Source organism: Oxyura jamaicensis, chromosome 1, assembly GCF_011077185.1.
Source record: "Oxyura jamaicensis isolate SHBP4307 breed ruddy duck chromosome 1, BPBGC_Ojam_1.0, whole genome shotgun sequence".
NCBI classification, from domain to species: domain Eukaryota; kingdom Metazoa; phylum Chordata; class Aves; order Anseriformes; family Anatidae; genus Oxyura; species Oxyura jamaicensis.
Window position 1 is genome coordinate 27,155,309 of NC_048893.1, and position 22,500 is coordinate 27,177,808.

The 22,500-nt window shown below is 34.8% G+C and overlaps 1 protein-coding gene across 19 annotated transcripts in view; it reads right to left on the reverse strand.

The window, feature by feature from the left end:
• The window catches only part of FOXP2 (forkhead box P2), a 438,294-nt gene that overhangs the window by 7,847 nt on the left and 407,947 nt on the right, over positions 1–22,500 (reverse strand). For 15 of the 19 annotated variants that reach the window (XM_035333519.1, XM_035333508.1, XM_035333584.1 and 12 more), the window contains 2 exons: positions 22,472–22,500; positions 21,467–21,630 (listed from right to left, as the gene is read on the reverse strand). The exon at positions 22,472–22,500 is cut by the window's right edge and continues 41 nt beyond it. In XM_035333519.1, coding sequence (XP_035189410.1) covers positions 21,467–21,630; positions 22,472–22,500 — 193 coding nt within the window. Of the gene's footprint in view, positions 1–1,105; positions 4,803–17,534; positions 17,824–21,466; positions 21,631–22,471 lie in introns of those variants that run through there. The other 4 variants (XM_035333590.1, XM_035333600.1, XR_004752973.1 and 1 more) reach the window with 4 other exon arrangements.

Genomic DNA, 22,500 nt, shown 5'->3' on the forward strand with positions numbered 1-22,500 from the left:
ATATGTATCTATGTCTTGAATTGAAGCAGAATAGCTTCAGCTCTCACCAATAGGAGAATAATTAAAAAATAAAAATAAAAATAATTGAATTGACAAAAGCAAATAAAAATATAAAAGATGATTTTTCTCTTGGTTGAAGTAGACATAAACACATTAAAACTCTTAATTTACAAAATGAAATAAGATAAAACAATAACTAGTCTTACTGTATACAGGTACAGCCTCAATAATGAAGTATACAACATGTACTGCACAAATATTTATCGGTCAGCCATAACATAACTGCCTTATAGCTAGAATCCAAGACAAAGATCCAAGGATTACTGAATTACTATCTGGGTCAGTATCCAACATGCTACTACACAGTAGCTGCTCTTCACAACAGTGAAGAACAAGACATACTGCTTGATTTTCCTTGCAAAGTCTACCCTGCCATAAAGAAGTAGAAACAGAAACTAAGACTAATCTTTTATGTCTCACTGTTGCAATGTTTCCAGCAGACACCTAAGGCTTAGAACATCCTATGGGAAGCTAAGGTCAGGAAGCTAAGGTCAGGAAGCTAAGTACCTACCTCAGCATAGAATGTACCAAATTTTAATACACCTATTAGGACCCACAGGCAACAAGGTGCTTCAGTCAGCTAAGCTTAACCTTGTTTGTTTGTTTGGGAGACAGGTTGCAAGGGAACACAGAGACATTTAGCAATGCCTTTTATCACTGAAAAGCATTTGAAAAGTGTCTTCTGGAATAAAGAGAAAAAAACATTCATCCCTTTTTATGACACTGCACATAACTATGTGCCTTGGAACTTAAGGGACTTTTGATAAGTTATTATTTATTTTGTATCTTTTCTCAAATATTTATAAGTGCTGAAGAGAACTTTGGAACTCTGTTTAAGCTTCAAATTTCATATTTTTTCTTCACAATTGTGACAAACTTTTTGATAGAAATTTTCAACTTTTTTAATCATGATATATTGTAAACAGTATTATTACGATATTCTGTCCCCAGGTAGCTCCCTAGTCACTGAATGTCATGCATTGGCATATCGAGCAGATTCCTTCATTGTTATGTTTTTTTTTTTTTTTTAATCTGAGTTCAGATCTTTTATTTTCTACCAAATTACTTCAGTTCTGTTAGCGTGCTGTCCCAGATGTATTTATTACATTTCCGGGGTTTGAGTGCCGCCACTGTGCAAACAGGGGGGATAACAAGAAATGTCCATTAAAACGCATTCCAGGTTAAGATACTAATTTCTCTTGTGATGTAATTTGAGTATTAAGGACTTCTTTTTTGTATGGACAGCTCAAAGATTATTTTGATGATCAATCTGTGGAATTAATAGCTTAGAGGACATAAAAATGAGGACATAAAAATGTTCATTTATTCAACTACGCTTTCATCCAGATCAGTAAATCAAGACCAAAATCAAGCACTTCAGTCATCCATTAAATCAAACAAAACCATAGGCTTTTCTACCAACACCTTAAGAGCACAACTTCCTGAAAACACTGCCATACAAACATGTCTTTCTGGAAGTATAACCTCCAATAAAAACACATAGGCTCTTGCAGCTCAATTTTAGAATATTTTTTTTTGAAATCAAAGATAGGGCAAAGTTAAGGCATGTTGGATAGAGATGTAATAGATCTTCCATGTCTAATATTTTATTTACGTTCTGAGGAGGAAGCAACTATAATATCTATGAAAACCAAAAATGGCCTGGTCAGTTTGTTTGTTGATGTTGTTTTACCATATTCAAAATGTGATTTGAACACCCAATTTTATAAATCGCTCAGTGTTTTCTTACCTCAAAGACTTTCAGTCACAATACATTTATCATACATAAAGAGCAAAATATTAGGATTGATATGTTGTATTATGCAACTAATATGAAAATGTGTGTTCTTAAATAGATACATATTTAAATATTTTTATCTGCAAAATTGTGTGCCACCCATTTATTACACAATGGGAACAGTATACTATACATATTCCCAAGTGAAGTGCTGAGTATTTAAACAAATTCTGAAGAAGTATTTATGCATCCTGTGTCTTTTCATTAATAACTGTGCTATTCAAATAGTCTAACAACAAATTAGACTTACAGACTTCTGATGAAAACTACTACATAACTGGAATTTGTGTTCTAAGATGAGTATGGCTCCTTAATGGCCCCATCTGTGGTTCAGAACTAGCAAGAATATTTATTAATGACCTAGAGGACACAGAGGTTGATGTTAAAAAAAACTTTATGTAACGCAAGGACATCAGCAGAGACGATGAGATGTCAAATAAGTGGTAACTGGAGAAAATCCGGGTAGAGGTTTAGAACATACTGCTCTATGAGGACAGGCTAAAAAAAAGGATGTCTTAGTCTGTAGCAAGAACAAATCAAATGTTGGAGTTAGAAATTAGCAAAGCACTGATTGCCTGGGGAGCCTTGGAGTCCCCCATGCTTAGGGGCCTTTATGAACAGGTTAGACACATTGAGCAATTGAGTTCAGTCCTTGCTAGCTCTTCAGTAGGATAAAGGGATGATAAGATAATCACTTAGCAATGTTTTATTACTGTCATGTTGGAAAGGTTTCATCAGAATAACTGTCTTGTATTACAGAAGTGCCAACAACCTGTAACTCCACCAGAGTTTAAGACTTACAATACTGCACAACAAACAGGAAGAGATGTCCATAGCAGTAACAGAAAACAGTAACAGAAAAGTATGGTGATTCTAAATTATTTCAAAAAGCTTTTTGATGAAGACAAATAGATGAGCAGAGTCATTTCCATAGGTCACCTCCTTTAAAATTGGTGAATCTACTGTTATAAGAGGAATTTTTGTACCCCAGCACTTTCAAAACTAAACTCTGTGACAGACCTTTTTAAGTATTAAAGAAAGATTCCAGTAAGTTGCAGAGCTTCAGAATACATCTTCCTCAGTCATAATTCGAAGAATGTGACGTCCCTCTGTCTTTGTGACTGCCTCAAACACTCTTGCGCATGCCATTAAGGCTTTCAGCATGCTTTACAGCTTTCCACAGATTTCTGCTCTCCCCTTTTGAAACTGGCAAACTACAACTTCCAGTTCTCGTGTTCTCAGATGCATACTATAACCTTAAGTACACTATAATTTACAGCATTTAACTGGAACAACTGCCAGGTGCCGAGAGACAGGTAACAGTTGCTGGACATTTACAAGGGCCTCATCAAGACTGCCAGAGAAGAGCTTTCAGACTTCAAAGGAGAAAGATAACAGGAAGCTGACAGATAAATATCTTCTAAGAAGGATTGTATAAAGTAACTCCCAAATATTTAGAGACAAAGCCACATTCCTAAAGCCCACAATGAGTCATGTGATAAGTGTCATGAATTTTGCACGAGATTAACCTGATCTGTCCTTGGGAAAACTTGTACAGTGCTATAGCTACTAAAATCCTGCTAAAATCTAGGCAATAGCAACAAAACAAGTGTTACATTCAACTTTTAAACATTAGCACGCATGCTGTTGTTGACAAGAAAAAAAAAACAGATCCTATAATCAAGAAGATGATTTCTTAATTAAATTGAGTTGAACTGGTGTCAACAAGAAGAAAAGATACTTGATACATTTTTTTCAATTATGGATAGCATGTTTTCTACAGAGGTTTCACATCACATTAGTTTTAATGCAAGGGGAAACAAACACCAGCAAAACGGTAGTGAGAACACATGGCAGCAAAATGCAAATTATTACAATAAACAAGGTTGGACCAGGGTAGTAGAAATCCATGTGCTTATCCCAGGCTTTGAACAGAAAACACAACTTTCCATTGGAAGAAATACAAAATTAGAAAATGCCTTTTGTAACAATCAGTACTGAGTTACCACAGCAAACCTGATCACTCTACCAAAAAAAGAGATAACAATTTTAGTTTCCTTGTATTTCTTTCATCCCATTCTATGAGATGGAAAACAGAATTATTTTATTGTGCATGTGTATGAAAGGAAAAGGGGTTCAGCGTTTGATTCTGAAAGCAGACAGGGAAGTGAGTACTACAACTGCTTCAGACTTCTCAGTGGAACAAATTCTACAGGTTATCTCTGGGTTTTCTGAACATTGTTGCACTACCCAAAATCTTTAATGTTATGCTAGAATCATTTGAAGGAAAGTACTGTGGGAAGTCATGATCGAGAGAGATGCAGTCTCTCAGACACTTAAGTCAATGTAACGACAGGCATTGAAAAGACTTTGTACTTGGCTTTGAATTGAAGAGGTAGTAGATGTTGAGAGAGAAAAGTTAACTAGCTCAATGGGTCTAGTGAGCTTTGTAGCCATATACTTATGGTCTGTAACAAGTCATGTAATTTTTTAAGATATTTCAGTGCATTTCTATTCCATGGAAGGGTTGCAATAATCAGTCTAAAATCATTAAAGGGTGATTTATTTTACTTATTTTTATTTATGTTGCAAATGGAAGTATCTTGTATTGCTATAGTGACTTAGGCAGCCAGTAACACCAGGGAGTTTCTTTCTCTGGTATGTAATGGCATAAAGGACAATAAATTAGATCATGTCTTCAAGTCTCTCACAGGCTTATTTAACTTCTCTTTCAGATCTACTATTTTTTTAAAAGCTATCTTTATAGACTTTTCTTAAACAAAACCCACCAAATATTATTTGGAGAAATAATAATCACTATATTACAGATGTAGTAAACGAACCAAAAGAAACAGAACAGCTGTTTTCCCTAGAAGATTTGGACTAGTATTTCCTCAGAGAAAGCTGCATCTCATCTTGCTCATCTCTAGGTCTGTAGAATACCCTGTGGCAGTTTAAAAAGAAAAACCCTCCTTTCCAATCCAATGTTTCTGAGCTTCAGTTTTGCTTCAACAGGCAAAAGGAGCCAAATCCTTAAATCCTACATTTTTTTCAACATATCTACTTCTATTCAATACATTTGTCTCTACAATTTTATGCTATTATAAAAAGTTTATTATTTTTCTTAAGAAGTGAGCTGTTTATTGTCGTATGTACAACCAATTAGGGAAACACTAATCCAAATATTGAAAAGGAAAAAAGCATATTAGATGAGTAATTAAATACAAGTTCAGTAATGCTACAGCTGTCACAGAATCTGTTATTATTTTTCCTTGAACATCAGGAATCACTTCCTCTATGTATTTATCACATACACTGAAGTGCTATTATGTCTACATAAAATAATGCCTATATACTAATCTCTAGTTTCAAGTAAGAAAGGGAGGATAGTCCTATTGTCATGTCTCCCTGTCAGGCAGCTGTGGGTGCATTGCCTCACTTCACTAAGGATGAAGCGAAGATACAACATATTGGAAACTATGTACTGGAAGCTAAATACCTTCAAAATATACTTCTTTCCCTATCCATTATCTTATTCATTACTAAGAAATTCAAGTCTACCTTGGTGGAATTTGAAGTTGAACTGACTTTGTATTAAGATGGAAAAGAGGGGCAACGGCCATAGCTGGCAGCGTGGCAGGCACAACCACAAACTTACAGCAGATATAAGTGCATTGGAGTAACTAGTTAAAACACTAAAGTTTGTCACTTTTAGTTCATCACTGGAGAGACAGCATAAGACAGAACTAATGGTCTATGGTCACAAGATGTAGGAGCAAGTCAGAATGAGTTTGGATAAATCTATTACTGCCTTTAAAACTTACACAACTAAAGACCTGCTTTCCTATTTATATTAGGCATTGGTGAAATTTTATCAGTCACTATAAATTAACCTACAGTTCTTCATGCTTTCCCCTCGATTATTTTAAGTAAAAGCCTGGGAAGTCCTGCTAGGGAAAAAATCAACCTCCATCATTACCAACTGCACAAAACTGGTCCTGCACACACAACTTTTCTTTTGTGATACTCTAAGATGTAAACTCAGTTGTTGTTGACGTTTGTAACATCCATCTCTTCAATAAGCACCTGATATGACTAACACAAAACCCAAAGCATCCTTCTCTTTGAGCTTGGTTGCTAGTAAGATCAGTTGCTTCTGCTCACTGTGTGTGTCTTTATGAAGATATACTCACTTTAAGATCACAGGATAATTTAGGTCAGAAGAGGCATCCGAATATCTCTGCATTAACCTCCTGCCAAAGAAGACACAGCTTTTCAGTCAAGACCAGTTTGCTCAGGGCTTGATCAAATTTGGGTCTTGAAAACTTCCAAGAATGGGCTGGAGACTATACATTTCTGGCAACCACCCTACTGACTGACTGACTGTTCTTGTGAGGAAAGTTCTCTTTACATCCAGTCTGAATATCTCATTTTAACTTATGCCCATGTCTCTCAGCCTACCATCACACACCGCAGTAAAGAGCCTGGCTCCATCCTCTTGCTAATTTCCCAATAGGTACTGATGATCAGGTCCACCCCAAAGCTGTCTTTTCTCCAGGGTGGTCAAGGCCAGCTCCCTCAGCATCTCATAGAGCAAGTGCTGCTGGTACCAACTACCTTGGTGGTATTAAGGCACTTGAGTTATATCTTTTTCTTCCTCACACTTGAGGTACTAAAACCAGGGACAGTATTCCAGATGTGGTCTAACAAGTGCTGAGCAGGGGGAGATAATCATTTCCCTCAGTCTCTTAGCTCTCTACTGCTCTTAATAAATCACAGGATGCTGCTGATCTTTTCAGCTGCTAGGTATCTATGCTGATTCATGCTCAGCTTGCTCTTTGCCAACATCCCCAGGTCCTTCTCATCAGAGCTGCTCCCAGCCAGGCAATCCCAGTGTCCATCACTAGGGAATCTTCCTTTCTGAGTGCAGGGATTAGCATTTCTTGAAGTTTCTCTTGGCCAAGTCCTTCAACTCATCCAGGTTCCTATGAACTGCTATCCTATCCTTACACGTATCCTTTGTTCCCCCCCAATTTATGTTATCTGCAAATTTGATGAGAACAGTCCATCCTGTAGAACATCAATAAAGCTGTTAACAGGATAGGTCCCAGCATATTCTTATATTCCAGAAGAAATAAAGACAATCATATGCTACCCAGGTATTTTTGCTACCCAAAAGGAAGACCAGAGTAAAAGGCAAGAACAATTACTAATTAGTGAACATCTAGCATGAATACAGCAGAGAAATGTTCCTCTGAGTACTTATGCATCTCAAATATCAGACCAAGGAGGACAGTAGGAAGATAATCGTTATCTGGAAATGTGAAGTGACCACATGGTACTATTTTAAAGAGAAGAATATTCCACAAGCAATATAGAGTGTCTGAAATGGAGGTAAAAACAAATAAGAAAACAATACCAAAAACCCATAAAGAAAAGGTTTACCTGTACCTTTTGGATTTCCCTGGAATATAGAGAGCAGAAAATATTAGGACATTACACTCTTATTACAGAAAAAAAAAAAAAAAAAATAACCTAGAAACTTAGGGGCTAAGACGACATTGCCAATTAGTTCTGCAACAACCAAGAAGATATCTTCTTGCTCATATGCTACAGACAAAAAGGTTCCAGATTTCAACTTTAGCAATTTTGCTAATACTGTAGACTGCTAAGACTTCATAAGATATTTGAAAATTTGTACAAAGATTCCAGATCTGAGAGCTCTTTATTTTGAGAAAAAGATTTTAATGAATTATAATTGAGAAACGTGGCTGTAAGCAGTCACAAGAAATACCAGATGGAGATTAGGAGTGACTGAAGGAAGAATATGAAGTGAGGAAAAGCCACAGATATGAAGACAAATGATTTATTGGAATGAAGTCCAGATCTCATTTAAATCAACAGCAAAATTCCCCTTGACTTCATTAGGGCCAAGATTTCATTTGTAAAGTTTACTTACACCAGATTTAAGTGAAACATGCAATGCATCTGACAGCATGCCTGTGGAGAAGAGGGAATAACCAAAGGTGATACACCTTTTGAAACACTTATTTTTTTTCCAGACAAATGAGGTGGAATAACAAGTATATATAAGGCCACTAATTCTACTTTCCCTTTGAGGGTTCTGAGTGCTATACGACAATAAACAAGGAGATCTGATTGATATATTTTTACTAGCAAATTCCCATGAGAAAACTCAAAAATCTCTTACTAAAATTAAAGGTAAAATTTTGCCAATAATAAAAAGACAAAAGAACAGAAGTTTATTTCACAACATGGAAATAGGTTAACAGTGAAAACTCTCTAAGATTCTACATTTATGTTTTTAATATAATTATTAATATAAAAGAATAGATAAACAGAAGTAACGAAGTAATACACCAGTCATAGCTAAAAGTAACTGTGAGAAAACTAAGAAAATTGACAATCTATGCCAAATAAATCTATTGTTGACAAATACAATTAAAAATATACTACCTATATGTATCTATTTACTGTAAGTGCTCAGGAAATGTGTTGTTAGGAATTCTTCAGTGACAACTCTTCTGAAGTCCAAAGCCAGTATGTTACACTAACTAGAAGAGAATAATGACAGTGAAAATATGAATGACAGAACAGCTCGAGTTGGAAGGGACCTCAAAGATCATCTAGTTCCAACCCCCTTGCCATAGGCAGAGATAGCACCCATTAGACCAGATTGCTCAGGGCCTCATCCAACCTGGTCTTGAACACTTCCAGACATGGGGCATCCACCACCTCTCTGGGCAACCTGTTCCAGGGCTTCACCACCCTCTGAGTGAAAAATTTCTTCCTAACCTCTAATCTAAATCTCCCCTCTTTTATTTTAAAACCATTCCCACTTGTCTTGTCATTATCTGATTGGTCAAAGAGTCACTCTCCATCTTTTTTATAAGCCCCCTTTAAGTACTGAATGAAACAAGCTTATATAGTTATACTAGGCCATCACTTCAACTAGTATACTCAAGGTGGTTGATTACCTCTTAGCTATTACTCATCTCAAAAGCAAGAAAGAACAACAAAACTGACCTGTGGCATGACCTATACATTTCTGTAGAAGGAAACACTAAATAATTATAAGAGTGCTTTGAGATTATTTATCTGCCACTAAAGTCAACACAGAAAAATCAACAGCATGGAAACATGAGTAAAAGTGATATATTAGAAATATGGAAATAGGAAAAAAACAGGAAAAAAAGCAAATGTAGTTCACACTACATCCTTACACATAATTAAGGGTCAACTGATTTAATATGGCATCTTTCATGATCACTTTATCACTACAATGATCCCACTTTATCACTACAATGATCCCACTGCTAATTTCTTCTCATGATTAAAAAAAGCACAAGGCTACCACTAAAAATAAAAAACTGAGAATCCTCAGTAAGTTACACAGCTCATTTGGACAATATTATTTAATAGAATTAAAATATATAAGCATTTAAGAATTCTGACATGACATTTACCATTACTCTATAGGAGTCTATTCTAACAGATACTGACCCTCATACCACAGAAGCAAATCAGCCATTAATTCACAGAGATTATAAGCAAACCTCTCCTTTTTCCTTTCTATATCATAGCACTTCCCAACTCAGGGGTGATTTTGTGCTGCTTATCTACAAAATATACCAATAAATTTGTTCCCAAAATGGTTGTAGATAGTGTTCTGGCACATCTTTCTCTATCAGTTCGGCTCTGCATAACCACATCAAAATGCAAACTGGTTCACTTAAAATAGAGACATAAAATTTGTGGTTTCTATTCTAAGAAAAAATCAAAAACAGATATTGGTGGCAAATGAAAATGAAAAGGCAAACACGTAAAACAAGTTTTTGAAGAATTTCAGGTTTATAATAAGTCAGATTTGAAAAAAAAAAAAGTTGCAAATTTAAAAAGCAAAGCCTCATATGACCTCACACTTCATTTAAAAATTAGCTTTGTAAAAATAAATTTGTAGAGAATAAAGAACTTAAGTAACTGATAGATTTGTTGATGCCCACATGACAACTTCCCTTTAAGGAAAAAAAAAAAAAGCCAACAAAAAAGCCCTAGATAACTGATTAAAAATTGTTAATGAAATTGATAATAAATTAAGTCTTTAAAAATAATGAAAATTAAAATAACATATATATTTAAACTTGACAAGAAAATGTCAAGGTAATAAATATGGATACCTGATCTGCACTGATATATTATCAGCTATGAATGCTAATAATACTAACTGCAAAAATAATCATATGAAATCTTTGCTTTTGCTGCAGTGAAAGAAAGGATCTTACTTAAAAACTGATATTAGCAATATATTTTCTTTCAATTTCAAATGCAACTCAAAACTCATGCACAACTAGCCCTTACAGGATCAGAATTTTTAGGAATCAAGTTCTGATTAAGAAGATGACCTTAATATATATTTTCTGATTCTAATGACTGTGACCAAAATTCTCAGCTTTGACTTTGGCTTGCTTCCTTTGTTGCCTAAATGAATGCATCTTCTCTGTAATAGAACCACAAAAAGTAGAAACTTGACTAGAATTTACCTTAAGGCATAGGCCTCTAATGTCTTTCAAGAACTCCACTGTATGCGGTTCAAACGTCAAAAGTTAACATGCTAAACAAAGAAAAGGATTAGGAAGAAAGAACATAAAAAAATTAAGATAAAATTGGAAGGAACATGATGAAATACTAGAAATGTGAGCGTTTGAGTTTTTGGGGAGTTGTTGAACAACTATCCAAAAAGAGCAGGCTTGAAAACAACAAACTGTAAGAAAAGAGGTTACATATCTGCCATGTTCTGTAGTATTTAATGGTTGTGAAGTTAAGTTTTTGTGTAAAGGATACAACTTTTACCAGCAACAACTAAATATCTGTTATTCATGGATTAGAGCAGGCAAAATCTGGAGGGATATTCAGTGAACCATGAAAAGAATTTGAACTGTACTATGGTTTTTTATATATCTTAATAAACATATAGCCTATATAGAACTTCCAACACACTTTTGTGAGTTTTTATAAGCTAAACAATGTTTTTCCACAGTGCAACCTGAAAGCTTTGTTATGAAGCAGCAACAAGAGATAAGTAGCATTACACTTATAGCTAGGCCTGGTACCATTCACTTTATGGACAGTGTTCATCAAAAATCTTAATTCACAGGTATGCTTGACAATAATTCTTTCAGCAAGGTGTTATCAGAATGATTTCTTCTCATATATTAAGTTTCTTGAAGATTTTTTTTTCCTTCAGTGTTTAAGAACTAGGACTTGAACTGAAACTAGCTTTGCCTTCCAGGACAACTCTGGAGAACATCCATCTCTTCAGCTTGCTTTTTGCAAAATAACTTATGACAGCATTTAACAAGTACGTCTGCATGTCACACTCAGCAGGGACAAATGGGTCGAACTTACCTGTGTAGGACTGTCTTCACTGCCCTAGCTGACATTTCTCACGTTAGTTCAATCTTATACTCACTATATATTTTTCCGTAAGGCCAAGGTTCATTCAATCTTAAAACTAAGAGTGCTTAAAGATACTTAACTATGACAGCTCTTCCAAATTACAAAGTAAATGGACTTGGTCAGTCTCAGCCATCCTCTACTAAGAAATGGCATACCTGAAAAAAAAAAAAACTTATTTTTCACATATATTGTTAGAATAAAATAAAAGATTGGAAGACCTCAAGAGGTCACATTGTCTTTTCATCCCCTTCCGGTGACCCGAAACAGAATCATTTATACCTAAAACACTCCTCACAGGTGCTGCTCTGATTTCTTCTCAGAAGCTTATAGTATCAGTCCTCCTGTGCTAGTTAGTATACATATTAGCACTTCTCTATCCTACAGTCAGAAAGGTTTATATTTTTTTTTCTGGTGGCTAGCCTACATCTTCCTTGCTGAAATGTTAATCAATTACTTCTTGCCATACTCCTAACAGAAAAAAGTTCATTCCTATCTTCCCTACGACAGCTTTTTGAAGACTTATTTCCCCATTCAGTTTCTCTCTTCTCAGCTAATAAACCTATTTTTAGTCCCTCCTTGGTCTTCAAAGGCCAATCTCGCTACTAAATTAGCACAGCCACAGAGTGGGAAGAACAGTACACAGATAGATGGCATGGATTGCCCATTGGTCTCATCATCTCTTGAAGAACAAAGCTAGGCTGAGCACACAAATAAGACCCAAGATGATGTGGCCAAGACATCATCTTAAGATCCTGATGCCTCACTTTCCCCCATGTCTCTGCTGTTTGAGATTTGCTACAGTTACAGCCTTCTTCTGACAGTCTATCTACATTCTTTTAGAGTCACATGAGAATCAGGATCTACACTGACTGGTCGTCCTGATTATAAGAAATGAGTTTTCTTTGATTATTTTTATTCCCAAGGTTGGTTATTTTTGTTTGGGTGTTTTTGTTTTGTTTTGAATATATCTATCATGCCTTTTTTGAAGTTTGTTGTCCACAGTGGTCCCTTTGAGGTCTTATCAAAACAACTGGGTGGAAGATAGATATTACTTTTACACACAACATTCCTTTTAAGTATGCTTTTGCAACTACATACCTTTGTCAACATACATTCAGCTGGTCATCAGCTACAATTTTAAGAGTCTTTACTTAAGAATGACTGCTATACCAGTCATCACCACCTCATAATTACACTAGTGATTGTTCTTACATTTAATGCTTCAAGCTTTTTTTTTTTTTTTTTTTTCAGAGCATTTCACCACATTTCTAACAATTACAGATTTAAGATTTGGATGTGAAGAGCAACACATCTGAAGAATATGTTATATCCACATGGCCTCAGCAGGAAAACAAATAAATTCTGCCTGCAGACTGAGCTGATTAGGAGATATTTGAGTTATCAAGGGGCCTATATTAAAATATCCTCCTTCTTACTTTGCTTACTTTGGCCTATGCTTAATGCAGATTTCTGCTTCACAGAGGAGTATGTTCCAGCCTAAAGAACTATATACAGTGTATTACATTGTTCATTACTACATCTATAAATATCTAACTATGAAATAAAATTATTTTTTAAATTGTAATTCTAGCAAGTCCAGGTGGATAGAAAAACAACAATTTCTTTCATGACAACAAGAATAAAACAACCTTCATAGTAACAGACCAAACACTACTTGATGGGTGCTCATCTGAAGGCAATTTCACTGTGACCAGTCATGGTTTCACTGTAAGTACATGAAACCAAAAGGTCAGTCTAATGCCAACTGGCATTGTGTCAAAGACTTCTCTAAACAAAGCAAGATGCTATTCTAAATGAGGACAGTGGTGTAAGAGCAGTGTAAGTAATATACAGCTTCTATTCAAACTGTATGTGAAAATGCTTTTCAAAAATTAAACAATTCAATTACTATCTGAAGACTGAAAGAGATGGGGCAGGAATTTGAAAATCCTTTTTGTTTTGCCTTTGTACAGACCTTACCACAACAGCATCCCCAGTCTATCTTTTAATACTGTACTGTAGAAATAAACCACAATGGCTGAGCTAAATTTAGCTAAAATGCTTTTCTCCATAAAGACAGAAAGAAGAAACATTATATGCAACTGGAATACTTCAAGCAACTCAATTACGACCTGTGCATGAAAATAAATCCAAACAGTAGTTTTACAGAACAGCCCCTAGAAAGATAAGGAGAACAAACAGCCTACCATATCAGAAAAAGCCTACGTGGCCTACCAAAATGAAGACTCAAGAAGTTCAGTGTGCTCACTATAACACTTAAATAAACAGCAAGAGTGAGAAAGACTATATAAGATAGAACATATACCAGTAAAACTAAAACGGAATATATTTGGAAAAGGGAATATGGCTTACCAAAGGAATGAAGTTCTGTAATGGCTTTCAAATTTGAGATGAACTATGATAAATTTTGGAGGAAATTGTATGACATGGTGGCACACAAGTCTTATTTCCTGTGTTCTTAGAACAGGAGAACATAAAACCTCAGAACATTTTTCAGCTGTGATGACTGATAATGCCAAATATGCAAGGAAACAAGAAAAGGGGGGAAATAGGGAATGAATAAAGAAGTTGGGGGAAGCCCCTAATTACTGAGTACTACTATCACAACATAATACTGCATCAAAGAAACATTTCCCCTTATACGTCTCAACCACAAGCTTATGGATGTCTTTGAAAAGGGTTAGTGAGAGGCAGTGATCATACAAAGGCTGTATAACATCATTAAACTGCTATTAATAGATACAGCTGAACAAATAAATTTGATAATTTCTCCTTGATAAATTCCTCCTTGATAAAGGAGGAATACTACTGGGTTTGTTTGGCCTAATTTAAGAAATACATTTAATATTGTTATTTAGTTGGAGAAAACAATTGGAAGGCCTGAAGAACATTACAAGTATAACCCTTTGAGAAATTGTATAAGGGTCAGCATTATACATATGCATTCCCAGCAGTGTTTTAAATTGCAGACTGTTGTTAGATGCCAAAATCACATTTTCCCAACTGAACTTTGCCAGAACACTGTGAACACTGATATTGTATATGGACTTTACTAGGTATAATCATACCTTTAGTTATCTTGAGATTTGATTATTTTAATGGGCTCTGCACAGGGGATTTCACACTGAGATGGTCTATCTATAGACTCTTTAAAAAAAAGAAAAGATTGCACTGAAAATTTTAGTCTTAAGATCTGTGTCAAAAAGAGTTTTCTACAAATGCTAAAGACTAAATAATTGTCAAATAATAACCCTTACCCAGCATAATGTCCTAGATTTTTCAGTGAAACTCTGCTTGAATGTATGGATCATTATTTAAAACCCTATTAAACTACTGGTATAAACATTACCAATTGGCTATAATTCTATGTTTTTATTTGACTGTTTACATGATTCTTAAGTGTAAAGACACAGTTTGGACACATACTTACGAAAATTATTTAGAGGGTCTACTTTTTAAAAGTTTGGCTTATAACATTACAGTTATTCTAAATCCAAATGCAAAGTGGATAAAATTGAAAACTACGCACACAGTTTTAGAAATACATGTAATGACACTACCATCTCAGCTTTTGTGTTGTATATCAGCAGGAATCTCTCACAAACTAAGTTTAAGCGTGTTACACAACCGTATCAGTGACAGATTTAGGTGCACAACTGTACAGCTTCAAACATTTTTTAACATCTGTAGCAATAGTTAAGATGCAGCCTTATCTTATGCATACTTGTTATGCGAAAAGCATAAATACCTTGTCCATCAGTACACTGAGAATTCATGACAGCAGGGCCACAAAGTTTTCAGCAATACAGCTTCCAAAAAGAGTCTGTGAAACCCCACAGGAGCCTACAAACTTCTACAAGCCAAGCTTTGGCGATCTGACACTTTTCAGCTGAAGGCACTGTATCTCTGGAGTGATCTTTTTGTCAAGAGCATTGGGAATGAACTGTAAAAGCGCAACAATTGGGGTTGGAATAACATAAAGAAGAAATAGCAACTACTGATCCACAGTAAGACATGTAACATTTAAGAAGCTAAAGAGGAAATGATAAAGGACTGGAACATCGGTCTTGAAAGATAAGAGAATTGATGAACCAAAACAAAATGTAGAGAAAAAATGGATTGAAAAGTAAAGTAATGCAAAATCAAAAAATAGGAGAATATAAATATTTAGAAAAATGTTCATGTGAAAAGCTACGTCAACTGGAATGGTGAAAAATATTATTAATCAGAACATCTCTTCTTATTTTTCCATTAGGGCCTACATACAATTGGCTCTGTACAAATCGCAGAAGGCACAGTCACAACTCAGGAGTTCACTGTCCATAAAAATCAGTAAAGATTAAAAAAACTAAATGGTAAGAAAATAATATGAGAAATTGTTGAATTGCTGGCCTTGCCTGTCACTTTCACTTGCTTTGTAGTGCTAGGCAAAGCCAAAATTATTCCACTGCTTATTCTCACAATGGAACTTCTTTCAATGGGAACATGCTCATACAAAAGCTGTAACCTTTATGATCCTATGCTTCTTGGCTCTTACTCTTTCAACTTAAAAAAATAAAAATCAGTTGTTGCAAAGTCTTTGTCCATTATCTTCCTTCCTTAAGATTTATAAATAAATAAAAAATGTGTAATTAAGCAGGTGTTAAAATGTCATGTGATTAAGTGAGACCTTTTTGATGAACAAGGATACTCAGAAACACTGCAGTTGCTACGACATTCATTGGCTCAATTACATGCTTCTCACCTATTTAATAATGCTTCTATTCCTGTTAACTGATGTGTTTTGAGAGTTTATTTTCCTCTACTTTTTATGTAAATCAAGTCTTATACAATGAACAAGAGATTTGGATCATAGCAGTTTCCTAGAAAGGAACAAGCCTCCAAGGTAAATGCAAAGAGATCATGAAATGGGACAGTGTAACGATACCACTCCCCTCCTCTCCACCACCTCCCCCCCTCCCCCCCCCCAAGAAAAAAAAAAAAAAAACGGAAAGGAAAGGAAAGAAGGAAAGACAGAGGACTGGAACATTATGAAGTTAAAAAAAAAAAAAAAAAACAAACAAAAAAAAAACAAGGGAATGAAAGGGATTAAAACTGGAATGATAGGTAACCTACTGTAAGTGGTGTGAAAGCTTAACAGTAGGGGACTGGAATAATCAGATATGGGAACAACCTGACAATGGAATTCTTTCAAACTGAAGGACCTCAAAAGTAAATGATCTTAGAGTAGAATAATCATATTTGCCTCTGGGAATAAAATTTAAAGATAAAAAAGTTTGAATAAAAATAACAAGTTTGATGATTATGCAGATGGAACTGCAAAGAGAAATGATCCAGTCAGGGCAGGAGTGGGAAAGGTAAAGGAGGAAGGTTGGGAACAACAGCAGAATACAAAGGAAAAGGTGACTGAAACCACAGATAGCTGGAACTCATTTCTTCAGAGGCAGAATTGAAGATGAAAGATGATGCTGGATAAATTCATTTTTCTCATTCATCTGAGATTGACTATCAGTCTTGTTTATTTGGAGAATATTTATTCTTTCTCACAAGAACCTGACATAATATTTTCTAAAAACAGCTTTAAAGATCATGGGATGTATGTTTGTCATGACATTTGGCTTCAAATATTTCCAGTCTTACAGAGCTCACTCAGTAACATAATAGTCATATAAAATGAGGTTATATGAACTCATATTTTAACAACAGACTTTTTCAAGGCTTACTTTTGCTTTTCATTGTACTTTTAAAAAAGCAACCAACAATTATCATTCTAGAAAATAAAATGAAATCCATTACCTTCAGGATTCTGGATTTGCTGTTAAGAACTAGATTTTTATAATTCAATTAAGAATATAAGAGATTAGATGCATTGTCATCAGTCTACGCTCTCATACAGCATGAGCAGCAAGAAAAACATGACAGCCTTATTCCACAAAACCTCACCAGGATATTTAACGTCCCTATCTTCTTCGTTAATTCCTCTTATTAAATGAATTGTAACAGAATGGCATAACCACCTTATTGTTTCCTATGTTGAGACTACATATTCCTCAGTCTACAATTTTCCATATTTTCTGATGGCTTTTTTTTTTCCTGACATCAGCTTTGCAGTTTACATTTTTGCCTTCTTTTTTTTTCCCCCACCAAATTTATACAGTTAAGTAAAAAGGAATTTCACGATGCATTCGCCAAAACATGAATGCATGGACAAAAGATGCTTAAAGTGCTCTGGTAGTGCCCTATAACCCTGGTGCATACCAATTGCTTTAAAAAAATGAAGAAACAGAGTCTTAAGTATTGATTTCAATTAAAAGAAAATTGTTCAACACTGATTGTTGACAATTGCTATTAGAGGAATTTGGGATTTTGAACACTACACGTCTACAATAAGTAAAGCATTTCCTCATGGAAGATTTATCCCTCAGTGAGGAATGGAGCACTTGATGTCCACATCAGCCTACCAGAAACTGAATTTGAAGAATAATCACAGACAGAACTTTTGATTTCTTCTGAAACACAGAAAATAAATCTAGGATTTGAGATCCCACCAGTGATATGCTCCATATGGGATTATCATCTGATGAATTATCATTTTTCATCAGAGTAGAAATGGAAACCAGGAAGCATGCAGCATAAAATTTCTGATGCTTTACATAATTATTTACATAATTATTAACCCACATGATATTCTAACGACCAAGCCATAGTTATACTGATCACCTAAAAGTTACCTCAGTATTTAAGTGTTCAAGAAGTATAAGAAATAAAGCAGATTATATATCATTAATCAAGACAAGAACTGGAAAGCTTTTAAAGTGCCACTGCCCTAAATACATGGTCTGGGATTCACTACACTTAACCATTTGAATGTTAACATTTAGTTGAATTTATATTCCTACTGTTTTTCTCTAGTCAATGATCAGAGAATATTTTCTAAGTAAGCAGATATACCCACCTACGTTAGGCACCCACACACAGATGGTAAGTTGATTACTGTAATTGCTCTCACTACAGTGTTTTTGAAAATCAAATGTAAAGGACCAGGTCCAAATCCAAAGATTGGAACAACTTTCTTCTCTTTCTGACAGCAAATAGCTAAGGTATTACACAGTAACAGAAAACAATTTCTTTGCTATGTTCTCATGTTCAAAGCATAGATATACTGACTACTGAACATGCAAATGCAGTTTTTATTATTTATATAGAAATTAAGTTATCAAACTAAAAAATATAAACATACCCAAATAAGAAATTTCCACTGGTATATATTTATCTGATAAAACTAAATGCAATATTCAATGTAGAATATTCAATACAGAATTCAATTCTAATAACTACATAAATAACTTGCATAAGTATATAAGCTTTCACTCTGCCACTGGGGCTCTCTTTGTATTTCTTGCTGGTGGTCTAATAACAAATAAGTATTTACCCTTGGGATCTTGATCTAGAATCCAGACCCTGCCCTTTCCCAAACGAATGCTCTGATCCCTAAATTGCACCACATTCTATTGCCTCTTCCCCTAATGCCATCTCTATCATTCCTGGCAACACAGCAGGCAGTAACTGCTCAGCACATTCCTGGTGTTGTGACTAGTACACTTTCCTGGGAATCAGGAGACATAGTCTCCAACCTACTTGGAGACTAATAGAGTCACCTACTTTATAGGTGAATGCACTAATTATCACCAACAAGAACAGAAAAACAGCAGAGAAACAGCAAGATTTCCTGGGAGAACCATCTGGGGAAGATACAAGTGGCTACTTGTGGCAGTAAATACAAGTTATTTTCACTATTATTCACTAGTATTATTCTTGAAACTAAAAATAGTTAAATCAGGATTATGTAATCTGTGTAGGAAATGTAAAGTTTAAAATCTTTAACTTTTTGCTACATTCTCTATTTATTTTACTTCTGTTGTGCTTTCCCTATGCTCTTTTCTCATTTTAAGTATCAGTCTCTACCTTAGCAAAAACAGGGGGCACTGCTAAACATGATCACGGAAGCAGGAAGAGGTCTCTTATTTCCTTGCTCCTCTGCCTCCTGCAATAGCCTCTCGCTTCCACGACTTTTCAGAATTCCTTGCAGACTGCATTCCCTTTTTCATATTCTCATCTCTTTAAGCATGGAAAAGGCAAACATTTAGCAAGTGAGTAGCACACCAGACACAGTATGCATCTTTTAGTTGATAGTTCACAGTCTCATAGAAGACCAATGATCTTGCACTATATTTGGTGTAAGGCTTGAACAAGCATAACCTCTTTCTCCAGTGGTATCTTGGTACATTTACACTCTTTTACGTCAATCAAGAGCTAAGCGACATGTAGACAGTTTGCAAACAGTAACCACAAAAAGTCCTGAAATTGCCAGTTCTGGCAAACAACAAACAAGCTAAACCTCAAGTTGGGGTGTAACTCAAGGATTTAGTTTGTTTTTATAGGCAATTGCTACAATAAGCAGCTATTAACACAGCTATAAATGTAGCCATATCTACATAATCATATGCACAGACATCTCAGTTTATCCAGCTGAATGCCAGACACTACACAGGATATGTAAACATCTCTGCCAAACACTTACAAAACAACTTTGATAACAAGTGTCATTCTTTCCTGTAAAGTATCTGTTTTTAACACACATGATCTAACTCTTGTTTGCTCTTTAAAGTTTTATTGTCATGGCATTTTATACAGAAAGAGAGCATTAGCATACTCAGGAGAACTGCTAAAAGTAAAAGGCCTCAAGCTACCCACTGCATGGTTGATAGCATAAAGCATGGGATATAAAAACTTTTGTCTGATTGCTCACTTTACTTGTTTTAGAGTAGTGTTACTCTCAAGAGCATATATTCATGTTCTTTCTACTTCAAGTTTTATTACTTCTTTTGTATTATTTAATACATCTAAAGACACTTCCAAAAGACAAATTTTTCCATTTTGAAAAAGTAATGGTTTGGAACATGATAAAATACATTAACATTTTCAGTGTATTATTTTCAAAGGCAAGTAGAATAAATGTTCAATAAAACAATTAAATGCATGACAATAAACATTTCTATTTGATCATAGATATATTAACATGCCAAAGATAAGAAAAACTCTGATACATTTCCCCTAAAAAAGGTCTGATCAAAATGGATTCTCCACACACAAGAGCATAAGTAAAAGAGAATTTGGTCTCAATTACCATTACTGCTAAATATCCCACTCCAGAAGTTAAAATTAACATTTAAAATGTGAAAGAGAAAATGGAATGAAAAAGAAGCAAATTGGATCATCTACTTCAAATAAAGAAAACACTAAGACCATAACTGTATATACACATTAAAAATCATCCTACAGTAAACTTAAAACTAAGTCTACTTAAATATCACACTGCTAATTATTATATAAATAACCTGGGAAAGAATACCTCCAAGATACATGTTTTACTATTTAGTAAACAAGAAACTGCCACATTTGACACCACTGATTAAGGCCAGGCATTTCTAAAGCGTCAGACACATTTCTGAAATCCACAATACATCAATTTTTAATACTTCCACTCTCTCAGCTCCATTAAAAAGATGGTAGGGGAAAGATTTTAGAGTAATTAATGATATAGTTAGCTGCTAAATATTAATAGGAATCGTAGTCTTGCATAAAATATAACATATAAACCTTGCCAATACAGACGCACCAGTAATTAAACTTGAATATGTAATTACACTGATTTATAAGACAGGCAAAAAGTTACACTTTACTGGCTTCTATGTAAACTGTGGGCAACAGTTAAACTTTGCATTTTACGGTTTATGTAAATGGGCAATATCTCCACTACAGTTCATAAATGGTTTAGAGACTCACAGTTAAAGTTACAACTAACGCCAACATGCACGTTCTACATTCAATGCTTGCAAGGCATTGAATTGAGGTTTGAAGAAAAAAATCTTAAAACCAATCTTACTACACAGTAAATGAAGGTATCTATTTAAATGTTTTAATATAAATGTTTAGTTTCAAATATATACTTCCAGGTGTTTCACTTACCTATGTTTCAAAGCACTTTCAAGTAATACTGGTTCTTAGACTAAGGCATTTTTTTCTTGAAAGTATGCTAACTGCACTTACATGTGAGGCTGAGGAGAGCAGCCCGGACTGCTATTTCCATTACTGTCAATGTGATCCAGCGAACCATTGAGATCTTCATGGACTGCCTGCAGTAAGCCACTGGATGCGTTATTTATCAATCCTGGGTTACTAAGCAATGGTAAACTACTCTCTGCCAGTGCAGCCTAGCAAAATGAAGAATAAAAATAAAATTCTTAATCCTCACACATACAAACCACTTTTAAATGTTCATACACATACAAATGTACACACACAAAGGAGCTCATTTTGAGTAGTTGTAGAGATGATCAGAAGGACTTTGTTAATTTTCCAGTTATTTTCACATTCAGACTGTAACAGCATCTCTATTTCTGGTTTACTATTTCTCTTACATACGTTTCATTATTTTCCATTATTATTCCATGTCCTGATATTCTTAGTACTTCCTAGTTTCACATCATTTTTTGACTTAGAACTACATTTAACCCCTATGCCCTTCCACACAATGTATGGCTCCTTTATAATGCAGGCAGCTGCTATACTTTAAAAAATGACCAGAACTTAACTCAAAATAAAAAAGTCCTGACATTTGCCTCTTCTGCATAAAAATTATATATTATAATTAAACTTTAAAGTTTTTGCCATGAGCACCATGTTCCCCAACACTATGATGTGAAATCATTTATGACAGCTTGGATAAATATTAATGCATATCCACATGCATTTGCAAAAGCTTCTATCAATCTAACATTTGCAGCAAAACTGAGTGTTCCAGATTTTGCCACAGGGTGTCCTTCTTGCTTCTTCACATCAAAAGTAGCATGAATAAGAACAAGTACTTCTTGCAGTGCTAGGTAACACAACTTACTTGGGTGATAAACCCAACTATTTAGGATGACCATAATGTTCACATAAATATAAGCCACTCTATACAATAATATAACAAGAAATACTTTGCATATAATAACATAATTAATGTGTGCAAAAAAAAAAAAAAAAAGTTTTTTTGTTTTTTTGTTTTTTTACCTGCAAGCTTGCATTAAGAGCTGCTCCAT